The sequence below is a fragment of the Callithrix jacchus genome, chromosome 6, assembly GCF_049354715.1.
Source record: "Callithrix jacchus isolate 240 chromosome 6, calJac240_pri, whole genome shotgun sequence".
NCBI lineage: Eukaryota > Metazoa > Chordata > Mammalia > Primates > Cebidae > Callithrix > Callithrix jacchus.
This window is the reverse complement of record NC_133507.1, coordinates 122112411-122129450: the sequence shown is the minus strand read 5'-3', so window position 1 is coordinate 122129450 and position 17040 is coordinate 122112411. Positions and strand designations below refer to the sequence as shown.

The following is a 17040-nucleotide window of genomic DNA, read 5'->3' as shown; positions in this document are numbered from 1 at the left end:
ATTTTAAGTTTTATAGTTTTCTCTCCTTGTGGATCTGGAAAATTTTCTTTCTGCCGTTTTTCATTCTGATAGTTGCTTTGGCTTTCCCCATTCTCTGCCTTTCCATATTTTGAAATGTTTTGGTCAAATTTTTTCCTGTTGAGTGTACAGTATGTTTTGATTCTTGATTTGAGTGACCATCATTTTAGTGGATTATTTATTTAATTTGAAACTTTTCTGTTCCTGTTCTGGAATGTTTCCTGCTCTGGAAGCCATATGTTAACTGTATACTGATTTAGCTTTATTTATCTTAAGTATTCTTACAGTTATTTTACTGATAGTACATAACTAGGTATAAAAACCTGATCAGTGAAATCAAACTGATAACACAGAATGATGCTGCTAGTAAATTTAGCCTGAAAAGAATCAGAGGAAGCACTTTTTAGTCTAAATAGTCAAGACCAATAAACTTAGAATAAGAGTTTTGTATTGTTAAACCTGTGATAAAAGGAAAAAGTGTAGTTATTGAATCTGTATGTTAACTTATGCAAAATACACACATTATCTTTCCATTAACACAGTAGTATAACATACAGTTTTATCACCCTGGATTCATGTATGCTTAAATGAAAATGAAAGGAACACACAGGAAAGTAGCTTCTTATCTTCCCAGATACAGCCTCCAAGAGTGCCTCTGCTGTGTACTGGAGTGAGTTTGAAGAAGTTCAGGTAATCCTCTCCTAACCAGCAGCTTAACTTCAAGTGCATCTTCATTTTTGTCCTATCACTAAAAGCTTGCTTATTGACCTCCTTCTTTCCTGTCTCCTAAATTGCTGGCTCTTGGTTAGACTTGCATCTGTTGCTATCTGTAGCAGCAATTCCAGGATTCATTTGCTGCTTTTTCTCTTGCAGTGTATTTCTGAATGTTTTATAACTCTGGGTATGCGTAATATACATATATGCATATCCATATCAGTCAAGAGTTTTCAGAATTCTTTGTTTGAATAATGAATGTGTGTATTCCCTACCCCTTGTTTTGCGCTGTCTTAACATTTAAGCTTTGCTTATTACAATTTATTTGTTTTAATGCTTTTTCTTTAGATTGTAAGCTCTTCATCGGCGGTGGTCAGATACTTTTTATTCGTTAGTTCCCTAGAATCTAGTATTTTGTCATGTACATAATGAATATAGGATAATATTGATTGGAAGGACAGTGAAGTATAAAATGAGATTCTAAAATGACGTTTTCATTAGAGCTCACAAGTGTACAAGAAGTACCCTTTTCCTATTTTTTGTTTAATGCTTTGGAAGCTATTATATTTAAAAAGCTATTCTCATTACCTTCTGTAGTCATATTTCATAATAAAGTATGGGACTTTGGGGGTCTCATGGCTAGAAATGGAAAAATTATGACTTGAGAGATGTGAACTCAAGATCCATCATTCATTATAATCAACCAGTTGCTAGAGCAGGTCTGAGTTTCTCTCCTGTCTCCTGTCAGGTTAGAAGGTTCTAACCATGTGTTCAGAGTTCAGAAAAACAGAATGATAAATTCTATATAATCTCAAAACAATCCTGGACTTCAGTCATAGAAGGAGATCCCTTTTAATTCTGATTTTGTTATATTCTGAAAGAAACAAACATACTATTTAGGTAACAAGAAATTATTTTGGAAAATTGTCATGTGCCATATTTAATACAAATTAGAACTTACAATAGTCTTACATTTTTGCTTTTAAAGACCATAAAAGTTCTTCAGAATGTGTATTTCCTAGAAGTTTAGTATTACATGTCATGGTCAACCTGTGTTACAGCTTCAGTCTTAATCTCTAGACCAACATACTGCTTTATTTTTCTCCAGTTCCCACTTTGAGATCTCTTAGTCACTCTAGCAGTTCTATTTCACAGAAACCTCTAATCCATTAAACCTGTAACTATTTCATGATTTGAATACCTTTCCTCCTCTCCTTGGTGTCTCACTTCTCACTTTTTCTAACCAAATTTTCATGGCCCATCATTACAATTATTTTCTTGAACACATTCTTAGCTCCTTTGCCTCTCATTCCCTTAATTCATATTCATAATATCAACATGGGATGAAACCCAGCCATCCATTTGTGTCATACCTGTACCTGGGCAGTTGAACATGCCTAGAGAAAACACAATTTCATTGATTTTCTCCACTTTAAATTTAGGACTACAAATTTCAAATTGGCACATAAAGTGTAGCTTTGTGGGTAGACTGTTTCACTGTTCATTTTACACCTTCTCCTTCCTCTTCATTTTCAGCTTGTTTTCTGTGTCATTTAAAAAAAGAAGAAAATATTTGGAAACTTTCATATTTTCCCATTCAAATCTACCACTCTACAGCACTCTCTTGCCTTTTCTGCTGTTAAGTGGGTAAAGTGTCTCAGGTTGTATCAAAAGCCATCTCTTCTTCTTAGGCCTGGATCCCATCTTCTCTAGCTACCTTAAGGACTCTGGTACTGCAATTATTCCTTCTCTCTTCCATCACTGATCTTTTTTTCTTTCCCTGATGAGTGGAACATGGTAAACAGCCATATTCTATTTTTTAAAAACTTTGAGCTTACCTCCTATTATATTATCTACTCCATTTCTCTGTCCCTATTCACAGATGAACTTGATAAAAAATTGCTTATTCATAGCCTCTGTCTACTTGTCTCAATTTCTTCACCTCACATTCTTTAACCCACTCAAGTTAGGCTTCATCTTCATTATTCCACTCAAAATACTCTCAGTGTGTTCATCAAATAGCATGTCTCTTAGTAATTTTCATGTCAAAACAGTGTTTGCTAAATGTGCAAAGGTGTCAGTTATGATTTTTTCTAATCCAAGGATAATGATTTTAATACTTTTTGATGTGGGTGGTGGTGCCATTTAAGGGAGGTCAGAAGCATTAAGAATTTGAGAACATGGTGCTATGATACATATGCTTTGACTTAAAGTTGTTTTTTTTTTTTCCCTGAGACAGGGTCTCACTCTGTGTATCCCATGCTGAGGTACAGTGGCACCATTATAGCTCACTGTAACCTCAAACTCCTGGACTCATGTGATCCTCCAACCTCAGCTTCTCAATTAGTTACAAGCACATGCTACCACATCCTGCTAATTTTATTTTTTATTTTGTAAAGACAGGGTCTCCCTGTGTTACCCAGGCTGGTCTTGAACTCCTGGGCTCAAGCAATCCTCCTGCCTTGGCCTCCCAAAGAGCTGGGATTATAGGCATGAGCTGCTGAGCCTGGCCACAATTAACAATTTTAACACATAGCATTTTTTTTTTAAGACAGGGTCTCACTTTGTCACGCAGGCTGGAGTGCAGTGACTCGAACACAGCTCACTATAGCCTAACCTCCTGGGCTCAAGCAATTCTTCTGCCGCAGCCCCACAAACATAGCTGGCACTACCTGGGCATGTGCCACCACACCTGGCTAATTTTTGTAGTTTTTGTAGAGATGAGGTTTTGCCACATTGTACAGGCTAGTCTCAAACTCCAGGGCTCCAGCGATCAGCCTGCTTCAGCCTCCCAAAGTGTTGGGATTACAGGCATGAGCTACCCCGCCTGACTGGCAAGTTTTTAAGTCTTACTGATTAAAAGTTACTGAATTGCCAACATCTGTCCCCCCCACTCACTTTAAAAAAAGAGTAATAATGTTCTTCACTGTGCTTAATTAAAATATAGTGTCCCACATGCCAGTGTACCTGTTGCTACTGAGAAAGAGGAGTTTAAGGTCTTCATAAAAGAAATTCAGCATGCTACGTGTGGTGGCTCACACCCGTAATCCCAGCACTTTGGGAGGCTGAGGTAGGCAGATCACAAGGTCAGGAGATCAAGACCATCCTGGCCAACATGGTGAAACCCTGTCTCTACTAAAAATACAAACATTAGCTGGGCTTGGTGGTGCGTACCTATAGTTCCAGCTACTCTAGAGGCTGAGGCAAAAGAATTGCTTGAACCCAGGAGACAGAGGCTTCATTGAGTGAGCCAAGATCGTGCCATTGCACTTTAGCCTGGGTGACAGAGTGAGACTCTATCTCAAAAAAAAAAAAAAAAAAAAGAAAGAAATTCATCATAATTGTACCATGTTCCATAAAGTTTAGGGGAGGCAATCTTTGGAGAGTTTTTCACTAAAGAGACTGAGTTTGAAATACGAGTATAAATTTTTAGTAAACAAAATTTGTGAGAGCAACACATTTTTTTGTTTTTTTTGTGTTTGTTTTGAGAAGGAGTCTTCCTCTTGTCACCCAGGCTGGAGTGCAGTGGCACCATCTCAGCTCACTGCAACCTCTGCCTTCTGGATTCAAGCAATTCTCCTGCTTCAGCCTCCCGAGTAGCTGGGATTATAGGTGCCTACCACCATGCCTGGCTAATTTTTTAATTTAGTAGAGATGGTGTTTTAGCAAGTTGGCCAGGCTGGTCTCGAACTCTTGACTTCATGATCCACTCACCTTGACCTCCCAAAGTGCTGGGATTCCAGGCATGAACCACCGTGCCCAGGCGAGAGCAGCAGTTTTTTACTTCTCCTTAAGAACTGACTATTGCTCTCAATATTTAAGAAAGATGCCAGGAACTGAAAGTTTCCAAAAGTTTATTACTTGTTCATTATTGGCACCGCATGGAATACACTGTTTTATAATTAAACAATCCATACCTCCATTCTAATATAAGAAATGTGGTAGAGTGGAAACATCAACTTGATGTCAGAATACCTTAATTTAGTGTCTTATTTCACCACTAACTTCAACGACCTTTGACAAACTGTCTGACTAGTCTAGACTTTCAGTGTAAGGGGAGAGTTGGAATTTTTTTTTCTTCTGGGTCAGTCTTGCTATGTTACCCAGGCTGGAGTGCAGTGATGCTATCATGGTTCAATGCAGTCTCAAACGCCTGGGCTCAAGCCGTCTACCCTCTTCAATCTCATGAATAGCTGGAGCTACAGATGTGCACCTCCACACCCAGCCTCTGGAATATTTTTTAAGATTTTAAAAACTGTTCTGATAGTGATTTCACATAAAGGGCTTAGTAGTTACTAGACTAGGATCTGTATGTTTGTAAATGTTTTGCGCTTTAGAGGTTTTCTAGAGCTAAGCCTAACTCTTCTAAATATATTAACTGACATGGATTTGTTAAATTTTTATTTTTATTTTTATTTTTTGGTTAAATTTTTATAATCATGAGAGTGACTTTTTATCGTAGACTGTTAGATTATTACAGATGTATGGAACTGTATTCAAGCAGATTTCCAAATGTATATGTATTATTTTAATAATTCAGGATAGAGGAAAGCATATGAATTTACTGAACTGTTCTTTTTTTAAAAGCATTAGTGTTAAACTTTAACAATTATTTTATAGTCTCTTGTCAGCATTTTATATGAATTTTAAAGTCATAGCCAGTTCTGTGTAGCCTATGGTTACTCCAGCAAACTTTTTATAAATTGGCAGTACATATTTAGGGGAAAGTGGGGATGTTTATTTTAACTGCCCATTTTCTTCAGTTTTTTAGGTCATGAAGTTTTTCATAAGTCATATTACATGATATTGTATGAAAAATTAGCCAGTTGAACACTGAAAAAGCTATTTCTGTATACTTTTCTCCTTTTTAAAATCTTTCACATAAATACAATAAGTAAAATTTAAGTCAGTTTTAAAAGTGTGCTTTATTTGTATGTGTTTTAAATATTAGCTAGAATTTTGGATGCATAAATATGTATTGCAAAAATCCCTTCCCCTACTGAGTGGTGTATAATTTGTTTTAATGGAACGTGGAGACTTTAATGAATTTTGTATTACAATGAAGACACTGAACACTTAGTGAAAATTACATCAGTACAATAAACTGATTCCACAGAACACTTGTAAATGCATATATTTTCCTCCAAAGAAACGTGTTTTTCACAGACATGATTAACAAATGTTAAGTAACAAATTATTTACACAGAATCCTTTGTATTCCAAAATATGTACAAAATTTTTGACTCTACAGAAATTGATTAGCAGTGCTTGAAAAACAGAGTTGCTTTGCCCAACAATATGGCTCTTACAAAATTCTGTATCAATACAAACTTTTCAGTAAAAGTGGTATATAATTTGTTTAAATCATAGTCTCAGTTGCGATTTTAAGTTTATTGCCAATAATATTATTCAAAATTATTTTATTCAATGGAAAGTTTTTTAAAATGGAGGATAGTAAGAGTTGGTTAGAAACGGAAATTCTTCTCAAATGTAAATGTAGTATATTGGCTAAAGGACTAATAATCTAGTAAATTTAATAGTACAGTATACTGAATGGTACATTAATATATGGGCACAAAAGAATTTTTATAGTTAGTGGATTGATCAGTTTAATATGTGGTCTCTTTACACAAAGGTTTTGGTTAAATTAACTCAAAATGTGGAGAAATTAATATTAAGACTCTTTTAAAAATATTATACAGATATATGTACCTTAAAAAAAAAAACAGTTACAACCAAAAGAATTGAAATGACCGATGCACTTTATTTTCCTTTTAGCTCCTGGAGCCTGTCTGCCACCAGCTGTTTGAGCTCTATCGTAGCTCAGAGGTTCGACTTAAGAGGTTCACATTGCAGTTCTTGCCAGAATTGATGTGGGTTTATTTACGGCTTACAGTTAGCCGAGACAGACAGAGTAATGGTTGCATTGAAGCACTTCTATTAGGAATTTACAATTTGGTAAGTTGATGATGACAATTTGAGAAATTTTAAGTACTTTTTAAGGTCCTCTGAAATAATGCTTAAGGAATGTTTAGAGAAAAATAAATTGGCTGGGCACTGTGGCTCACGCCTGCAATCCCAACATTTTGGGAGGCCAAGGCAGGCAGATCACCTGAGGTCAGGAATTCGAGACCAGCCTGGCCAACATGGTGAAACCCTGTCTCTACTAAAAAGGCAAAAATTAGTCAGGCATGGTTTTGTGTGCTTGTAATCCCAGCTACCCAGGAGGCTGAGGCAGGAGAATCACTGGAACCTAGGAGGTGGAGGCTACAGTGAGCCGAGATCGCACCACTGCACACCAGCCTGGGCAACAGAGTGAGACTTCGTCTCATAGATAGATAGATAGATAGACAGAGGCTGGACATAGTAAATCATGTCTATAATTCTAGCACTTTGGGAGGCCAAACTGGGAGGATCACTTGAGCCCAGGAGTTTGAGACTAACCTGGGCAGCTTGGCCAAATCTCGTCTCTATAAAAAATTAGCTGGGCATAGTGCACATGCCTTTAGTGAATATCTCTTGGAGCCCAGGAAGTCAAGGATGCAGTGAGCCGTGATTGTGCCACTGTGCTCCACCCTGGGCAACAGAGCAAGACCCTGTCTCAAAAAAAAAGATAAAACAATTCAAATGTCTATAAGCATAATTTGTTTAAAGTAATTAGGTTGAGTACAGAGGTAGGTATTGATAATGCATTTTATAAAGTATGTAAAACTATAATTTCATAGCATTATTAATATTTATTTCTTCAAAGTTTTTTATCTGACCAGTGTTTTTGAATGTATGGCACTGAGTTGGACACTGAAAATATGGAGAATTACATGTGCGGCACCTACTTTTAGGAAACTCTTGCTGTGCTCGAAAAAGCATGTTTACAGAAATAATAATGCAGTTTGTGTAATAAGAGGATTTTAGAGAGAAACTCAGATGTTAGCTGAAGTTATCATGGCAAGCTTTATTGAGGTAATGGCATCTAAGCTGAGCTTTATGAAGAGGTATAGTTTTGGTCCGTTGGGATGAGGAGCAGGTGAGGTTTCAGGAAGCAGCTATCAAATGAACATAAGTAGAGAGGCAGGAGAGTCAAGTCTTGTCCTGGAAATAGAAAGTAATTCTGTTTGAAGCACAGAGTATATATGCAAGCTGGAAAAGTCAGTTTTGTATCAGTTTTAGAGAGTTTTTAAATTGAAGAGTTTAGGTTTAGATTCTCTTTAAAGCATTTAGACAGTTTTGAACAGACGAATTGTATTATATATTAGGAAAATTAATCTGGCGGTATGCAGAGAGACTTTGGAATTACAAATTGAATGTATCATCACTCCTTATATTTTAAAGGCTATATACATAATTGAGAAGAATGAGGCAAATGGACATGGGATTTCTGTTTCTCTGAGGGGAGGACATCAGTTACAGGAAAAAAAGTCCATATAGTATTATACCATGTTACGATTTTTAAAATTTTAGTAAGAACACAGTGGCAACTTGCGGGGAGAAATGAAACCATGAGCACTTCTGAGATACTAGGAGTTTTACATGGAACTTGAAGATTGAGACTTAATTACTTCTACAAGATGGGGATGGTATGCTAGAAAGGTTACAAAGACTATATGAAGCAAGGTGAAAAGGTGAGAGAATTTAGGAACATGGGAACATGTACATAGCACTTTTCTGAAGACTTGGGCAGCAAGCACCTTTTCTTGTGTAATGCAAGGAAATAAAAAAGCACAGCATCATATTTCCACTCCCATGTGCCTCTGTACAAAGTTGGGCAGTTACCTGAACTCATCAGTGAAGAATCGTGAATTTTATGAATGTATTTTGGAGTCATTGAGTGGGGTAGCGATTTAGAAATCAAAGTGTTGTTTGTCATAAAAGTTGTAAATTTGTTAATAGTTATTTGATAATCTATTATGTATTTGATAGTACATTGTTTATGAAACTCTTTTCTTCTAAGGAATTAAGTACCGTAAACATTATTTTACTTTTTTCTCATGATGTCCAGTTAAGCACCATTAGTATTGAAATTTCTGCCCCTTGAAGTCTTATATTTTGTTTATTTAGTATACATTGTAAACAAATACTCCACATAATAAAGTTTAGTTTTATAATTGAACAGTAGTAAATATAAGAAAATTGAATCTCATGGTAAATATTCTTCACTTATGGTAAATATTTTTCTGTACCAGTGCTCATTCCTCTAAGTATTAGTAACTTTAAAAAATTGTTAATAAACATTTCCATCACTACAAGTCTGAAGGAAGGAGCATGGGCTTTAGAATGACTTATATTCAGTTCAGAACCATGCCCTGCCACTTACTGGCTGTTTTAACTTTGGGCAAGTTACTTAATATCTTGACTTCAGTTGCCTCATAGGAAAAAAAGAAAACATTGTTAGTAGGACTAAAAACAATTTGAAGAATTCATCATGTTGCCTAGGGTGTTTATAAATGTTCATCATTATTATTGCCATCAAAATTAAAAGTAGATTTGAAAAAAAGTGAAAACGGGTGTAGGATGAAATTCTCTGCTTTTCTAACTTCCCTGAATTTTTTTTTTCAAGTAGGAAATTTGTTTTATATATTACTATGTTTCCTATAGTGCTTACCAGCAGATACTTAGTAAATGTTTGTTGATTTAATAATGAAGTTTGGTGGTTTAGATTATGCTTAGCATTAAGCTATCATTTTTATTAATATGTTTCATGTAATAAAATTCAATAATGGGACACATGAAGCAAACATTTTGCAAAGTGTCACATTTGACAAGTTGTTGGCATAACTTGTTGGTGCTGTGGTTCAATTATCTTTTGAGAATGCAAAATTAGTATACTATGGAAAAATGCTCAGTTATATGTCAGAAATGTAACCCTAGGCTTTGGATGCCTTTTAATTCCCCTGATATCCGTGTTCTTTCTTTTCTGTGGTTCTCAGTTTTTCTTAGTCACACTGGGAGTTGTCCATATATTATCTTTTTTTTTTTTGAGACTGAGTCTCCCTCTGTTGCCCAGGCTGGAGTGCAGTGGCACGATCTCAGCTCACTGCAACCTTCACCTCCTGGGTTCAAGTGATTCTCCTGCCTCAGCCTCCTGAGTAGCTGGGATTACAGGCGCACGCCACCACACCTGGCTAATTTTTGTATAAGTAGAGATGGGGTTTCACCATGTTGGTCAGGCTGGTCTCAAACTCCTGACCTCATAATCTGCCTGCCTCAGCCTCCCAAAGTGCTGGGATTGCAGGCGTGAGCCACCGTGGCCGGCTATTATTCATATGTGCTTTTCTGTTTTTCCCTCTTTCCCTCCCCAGCACTTTGCTTCAAATAGCCCCAAGGGAGTTTTATATTTCTCTTAAACAAAATTTAGCATATCCTTTTCACAAATAACTGCAAAGATAAATCAAAAGTATTTGGCTTAATTTGAAATTTAAGAATAAAATTAAAACATTTTTGCCTAACTTAAATCAGGCCCATTCATCTTAGTATAGGCATTCTCTGATACACAGTATAGCCCAAATGTGGTGGGACCTGGTTTGATTACAAAGAAGTTACGTGAAACTCAAGGGACTTTTCAGACCTATTTTCCTACCATGATTAGAGATATGATAGGTACCATTGGTACTCTTCTGTGACATAATAAACTCAGAAATGAGCCCTTTAGGGAAGTTCTTTGGGTTTTGTGTTTGATGATGATGATTATTGCTGCTGTTATTCTTGTTTCTTCCTTTTTTGGGTGGGCTGGGGGATTGGAATCTCCCTCTTTCACCCAGGCTGGAGTGCAGTGGCACAGTCTCGGCTCTCTGCAACGTCCGCCTCCCAGTTTCAAGTCATTTTCCTGCCTCATCCTCCCAAGTAGCTGGGATTACCGGCATGTGCCACCACGCCCAGCTAATTTTTTTATTTTTAGCAGAGACTGGGTTTTGCCATGTTGGCCAGGCTAGTCTCGAACTCCTGACCTCAAGTGATAGTGCCTGCCTGAGCCTCCCAAAGTGCTGGGATTCAGGAATGAGCCACTGTGCCCAGCCTGATGTTTCTTCTTTTTAGGCTGTGTAGCTACTCAGTCTCTGACTACCTACCATGTGGGTCTGGTAAGGGTAGTCTTCTGTCTTTGAATTTTATGCCAGTGATGTATGCTAGTATGAGTTGTAAGAGAAATAGACAAAAATAAGACAGCGGGGAAAGGATTGCTGCAGTTTTCACTCCTCTGATTGCCATCATCTGTAGGCACATATTTATTTATAACAGGAATATTGGCGGTGCCAGAGACTGGAGAAATGATGGATACCATTGTCCATTGTCCTTTTTATGAAAATAAAGTGCTTTTTAAAAAAATCACAAGAACTTTCTTATAGTTTAGTAAAAATTACTAAATATGAATTTATTTTTAATGACTCAGACTAATAATCTTTTTTGTTTGTTTTTGAGACAGGCTGTCACTCTGTCACCCAGGCTAGGGTGCAGTGGGGCGATCTCAGCTCACTGCAACCTCCACCTCCCAGGCTCAAGGGATCCTCCCACCTCAGCCTCCTGAGTAGCTGGGACTACAGGTCTGCGCTACCATGCCCAGCTAATTTTTGTATTTTTTGTAGAGACAGGGTTTTGCCATGTTGCCTAGGTTGATCTCAAACTCCTAAGCTCAAGCAATCTGCCTGCCTTGGCCTCCCAAAGTGTTTGAATTACAGGCATGAGCCACCACACCTGGCCCAATAATTATTAATTGTGGCTAATTTCAGGTCATTAGTTTATTGCTGAGTGATTATAAGAGTTTCTTTTATTCAAGATTCATTCTTAAATGTTCTCACCATTTTTTTAAAAAAGGATAACTGTGAAGTGTTGTATTTGTTAATTAACTTGATTGTGATAATCATTTCACAGTATATACATATATCAAAACATCATGTTGTATGTCATAAATATGTAATTTTCACTTGTCAATTATACCTCGGTAAATCTGGAAAAAAATTCTGTATTAAAACAATGTGTTTTTCTTATTTTTGTAAGTGTGGATCTCTTGGATAAGACCTTTTAATTTTAATCTGTTTAGCATAGCCATGTTTGTGCTAAAAGATCTAATCACTTGTAATCCTATCGTGTATGTAAATGTAACATGAAAATTGATTTGTTTTCCTGCTTCATGTCTTTGCTGTCATGTTGTATTTGGTTTAGTATAATATTGTACTCAATATCTATCTCTGTGGATTATAACTCTACTACCAAAGAGTACAAATTTGTTAATAAGTTTGAAAAGATAAACTAGGGTGGTAATATTTTCATCTATTACTATTTCTGAAAAGTCTTCCTACTGCCAATTATATATTCTGTAAATTAAGAAAGTAATTATTTTCTTGTAGATCTGTGATTATTTCATTATCTTTGTATATTTTTTGACTATAGGAAATTGCTGATAAAGATGGGAACAATAAAGTTCTGTCTTTCACTATCCCTTCCTTATCCAAGCCTTCAATATACCATGAAGTAAGTAACATCGGAAAGGTGAAATTATTTTAAATTATATTGAGTAACAAATTGAAAGTCAATTTGTTATTAGAGATAATATTCCTAAAATATCTTTACTGATTTGCTTCTTAAAAGTGGATGTTTATTATTAGTGATGTAAGATTGAGCTGTGATGAGAGAGGCAGAAAATAATGAAACATTTTCTCTAGTTTTTTGTTTTTTTAATTCTTCTACCAGTATCAGTTTTTACTCTCATTAGTCTTCTTATGAATTTTAAGGAACATTCTTTATTTTTTTATAATCTTATTTTTAATTTTTAAAATCTGATAAGCCTTAAAAATATTCTTGAATTTTTAAAGTCTTCCATACTACTTAGAAATCACCTATGTTAGATTGATTTGTTTATTATTCTTTATTATTCTAGGAAAATAACTACTTAAAAGAATGTTGACACTCTAATTGTTGAATTTCAGTTTAGAGGAATCTAATTGCTGCATTCTAGGTATTCATTACATTATACTTTTTTGCTTATATCTATTTGGTTGAAGAATTTGAGAACACTAATAATCATGTAGATAAATGAAGCCTGTTAAGCTGAACTTTTCTTTCTGTCTTTAAAATCCAATAAGAGATCATTATGAATCAAACCTCTGGTCTGCATTAGTCTTTATTGCCACTACACTAAGTTGTGAGGATAACATTTAAAGAAACTTTACTAGTAATCTAGACATTATATTCTATTTTCCTGTCAACACAAAGTATCCTGACTATCTCATAACTCTGCACTATTAATTTTTGTAATTAATTCCCTGGGACTTTGTTTTGTGTTTAAAATAGAATGTCTCCCATCTAGCCAGGAATCATTTTAGCACAGAATATTTCTGAATAATAGATTTTAATTAAGTTCTATATATCATGTTATGAAATGAAATGGAGAGTAGTAAAGTATTAATGAATTTTTTTTTTTTGAGATGGAGTCTCGCTCTGTCTCTCCATTTCATTACTATAGAAATGAAATGGAGAGTAGTAAAGTATTAATGAATTTTTTTTTTTTTTTTTTTTTTTGAGATGGAGTCTCGCTCTTTCTCCCAGGCTGGAGTTCAGTGGCTTGATCTTAACTCACTGCAACCTCTGCTTCCTGAGTTCAAGCGATTCTTCTGCCTCAGCCTCCTGAGTAGCTGGGACTATAGGCATGGGTCATGACGCCTGGCTAAGTTTTTGTATTTTTAGTAGAGATGGGGTTTCACCATGTTAGCCAGGCCGGTCTCGATCTCCTCACCTCGTGATTTGCCTGCCTCGGCCTCCCAAAGTGTTGGGATTACAGGCATGAGCCACTGCGCCCAGCCTGGTGGTTCTTTTAACTTTAGAAACATGAACTTAATTATGTTTGAGACATTTAAAGAGACATTTGGGCTGGGAGTGGTGGCTCCTGCCTGTAATCCCAGCACTTTGGGAGGCCAAGGTGGGTGGATCACTTGAGGTCAGAAGTTTGAGACCAGCCTGGCCAGCATGGTGAAACCCCATGTCTGCTAATAATACAAAAAATTAGCTGGATGTGGTAGTAGATGCCTATAATCCCAGCTACTCGGGTGTCTAAGGCACAAGAATCACTTGAACCCAAAAGGCGGAGGTTTCAGTGAGCCCAGATCATGCCACTGCACTCCAACCTGGGCGACAGAGTGAAACTCTGTCTCAAAAAAAAGAGAGATATTTGATTATTGTCTTCAACATTGTTGTATTATTTAATTATAAGCAGTTGTATGATGTTCTGGAATATAGATATTAAAATGGATGTGTTTTTTCAGCAACTTTTCTTACCCTCCTAAATATAGATTTATTGCATAATCTTTTAAAAATGTTTTTTAGTTTTATATTTTACACACAATTTCTAAAAGAAGCTATAGAATTTACATAATTGAGAAATGGAAAAGATTCTGAATCTTTTCTGTGAAGAGTGAGAAGAATGAATGATCTGAAACTGAATAAATAAACAAAAAAAACTTTTGTGGAAAAGAAAATTAAATAATATTACATGATACAGATTTTTACTTCATGGTAGAGACATTGTCTCATACTGTACCTTATTTTTGTAGCCCTCAACAATTGGATCCATGGCTTTGACCGAAGGGGCATTGTGTCAGCATGATCTCATTAGAGTTGTTTATAGTGATCTTCATCCTCAGAGGGAAACATTCACTGCACAGAATCGGTAATGGTCAAAACTGTATATAGTAACATCCTCGTATGTATGTATTTATGCATGTACATATGAATGAATGATTGAATGACAGAGTCTCATTTTGTCACCCAGGCTGGAGTGCAGTGGCACAAATATGGCTCACTGCAGCCTTGACCTCCTGGGCTCAAATGATCTTCCTACATGGCTAGGACTACAGGTGTCCACCACGATGCCTGGCTAATTTTTAAAAATTTTTTTTGTAAAGAAAAGATCTTGCTATGTTGCCCAGGCTGTTCTTGAACTCTTTGCCTCAAGCAATTCTTCTGCCTCAGCCTCACAAAGTGCTGAGATTATAGGCATGAGCCACTACACCTGGCCCATTTATTTATTTATTTAGAGACAGAATCTAGTTATGTTGCCCAGGCTAGTCTTGATCTCCTGGGCTCAAAGTCATCCTCCCACCTTAGATTCCTGAGTAGCTGGAATTACAGGCATGCACCACTGCACTCAGCTAACAATTGTTCATTTATGCTTAGTAGTTAACTATAATTACTTCAGTCAAGTTTAGTATAAGAAGAGTCCAAAAGGTAAATACATCGTAGTCGTGAAATACCATTGTCTAATGTTTGGTCATTATGTTATGGAGCAATTATGTTATGGTCATCTTGTATAAAGCAGTGTAAAAAGTGAATGCGCAGTCAGTCAAACCAGGATTCATATTATAGTACTGCAATTTAGCAGTTTCTCTCAGACAGTTTATCTGCTCTCTACACCTTGCTTTCTTGGATGTAGAATGGGATTTGTACCTGAAGTTAGAAAAGTACAAAGTTTGAGGGACAGGTTCCAAAACTGTCCTCACTTCAGACACGAATTGACAGTTTTGGGAGTTCCCAAAACCAAACTCTTGTTTGATAATTTGCTAGAAGGACTCACAGAATTCACTGAAAGCCATTATACTCACAGTTATGGCTTATTACAGGGAAAGAATACAGATTAAGGTCAGCCAAAAGAGATACATGTAGTAGAATATGAAGAGTTTCAAACACAAAGCATCTGTTGTCCTTTCCTGTGAAGTCAGGATACATTATCCTCCTAGCATCAATGTATGACAGGAAACACAAAGTATTGCTAAGGGGGGAAGCTCATTTAAACTCTGCTTTTCAGAGCTTTTTATTGAGGCTTCATTATATAGGCATGATTGATTAGGTTGATTGCCCACTTGGTTGATCTCAGCCTCCATGTGGACTGATGCAGCGTGACCCAGAGCTACCACTTTAAATCACATGGTAGTTCTTTCTTGAATGACCAGCTCCTACCCGAGAAAGTCAGATGTGGTCAGTCCAGCCCCAAGTTCTGGTGTTACCAGTCCCTGCCAAAGACTCTCTTTATCAGATATGACATAGATTAACTTCCTAGGAGCAAAGGCTATATCTCTCTTTGGGGAAGGCCAGTTTATAGATAGTCCATGAATTATGAATAATATAATAATTCATAATATAATAATTCATAATATAATAATTCTGCATTATACTGAATGCATAATAATTATGAATTATTATGGTTCAGTTTAAGGTTTTTCAACTTTACAGTAGTATGAAAGCAATATGCATTCAGTAGAAACTTTACTTCAAGTACCCACGCAACCCTTCTCATTTTTACTTTCAGTACAGTATTCAGTTGATTACATGAAATACTCAATTTTATGATAAATGTAAAATAGGCTTTGTGCTAGATGATTTTTGCTCAACTGTAGGGCTAATGTAAGTGTTCTGAGCATATTTAAGGTAGGCTGGACTATGTTATGATGTTCAGTAGGATAGGTGTATTAAATGCATTTTTGACTTTTGATATTTTCAATTTACAGTGGGTTTATTGGTATGCATTTCCATCATAGGTCAAGGAGCATCTGTGTTTACTATACAGGCTGTCCCCTGGTCTTTGGCCAAGACTCAAAAATGATCATGTTTATCTGGGTATCTACATTTTGTATAGCATTTATATGACAGCTACTATAATTTTGAATATGCCTAACATTTAGAGGAGCAAGTATAGGTTACAGATAGGTTTAAAGATATAACTAATTCATCCTTTAACATTTGCATATATTTTCATATTTTTTGCACAAATTTGATTGCTTCACATCTCTTTTTTATCTACCTTGTGATAAACTTGTGCAGAACTATTTGTCATAGAAATTAGCTAACAATGAGCTAAATCTAGTTCTTCCTCGGGGCAAATGATTTTCCATTAGTATTCATTCTAAGGAGGCTTTAACTCAATTTCCAATACATATTATAAACTTACCAACAATGCCAGTATTATATACCATGTCACAGGAGGGCAGTAAATGAAACCTGAAAAATAAGAGCCAAAGATACTGACACATTCATAGAGTACCAGTCAGTCATTAACAGTTATCCCAGTTCATCATCATATATGGCCAAAATATCTCCCAGAGAGGTCACTCAAGTTTTCAGACTTCTGTTTAACCTTATTAAGTTCTAAAAGCAGGAGTGCTCTCACAAACATGACTTTTACTCTTTCAGGCATATAGTATAATTGAGCTAATAGTATCATCTCTTGCTCCAAGCCTCTTCCAAGGTGCTAATGTATTTCCCACACTGCACAACTCATTTATTCCTTTAAAAACATCTCAGCTACTGTTTCTCTCTTTCTGTTCACTTATA

At 36.1% G+C, this 17040-nt stretch overlaps 1 protein-coding gene across 31 annotated transcripts in view; it reads left to right on the top strand.

Annotated features, from left to right (window-relative positions):
• The window catches only part of HYCC2 (hyccin PI4KA lipid kinase complex subunit 2), an 83325-nt gene that overhangs the window by 39611 nt on the left and 26674 nt on the right, over positions 1-17040 (top strand). For 22 of the 31 annotated variants that reach the window (XM_002749621.6, XM_008999187.5, XM_035305277.3 and 19 more), the window contains 3 exons: positions 6511-6690; positions 12112-12192; positions 14268-14383. In XM_002749621.6, the coding sequence (XP_002749667.1) occupies positions 6511-6690; positions 12112-12192; positions 14268-14383 (377 nt within the window). Of the gene's footprint in view, positions 1-652; positions 709-6510; positions 6691-12111; positions 12193-14267; positions 14384-17040 lie in introns of all 31 variants that reach the window. The other 9 variants (XM_078328104.1, XM_078328099.1, XM_078328102.1 and 6 more) reach the window with 1 other exon arrangement.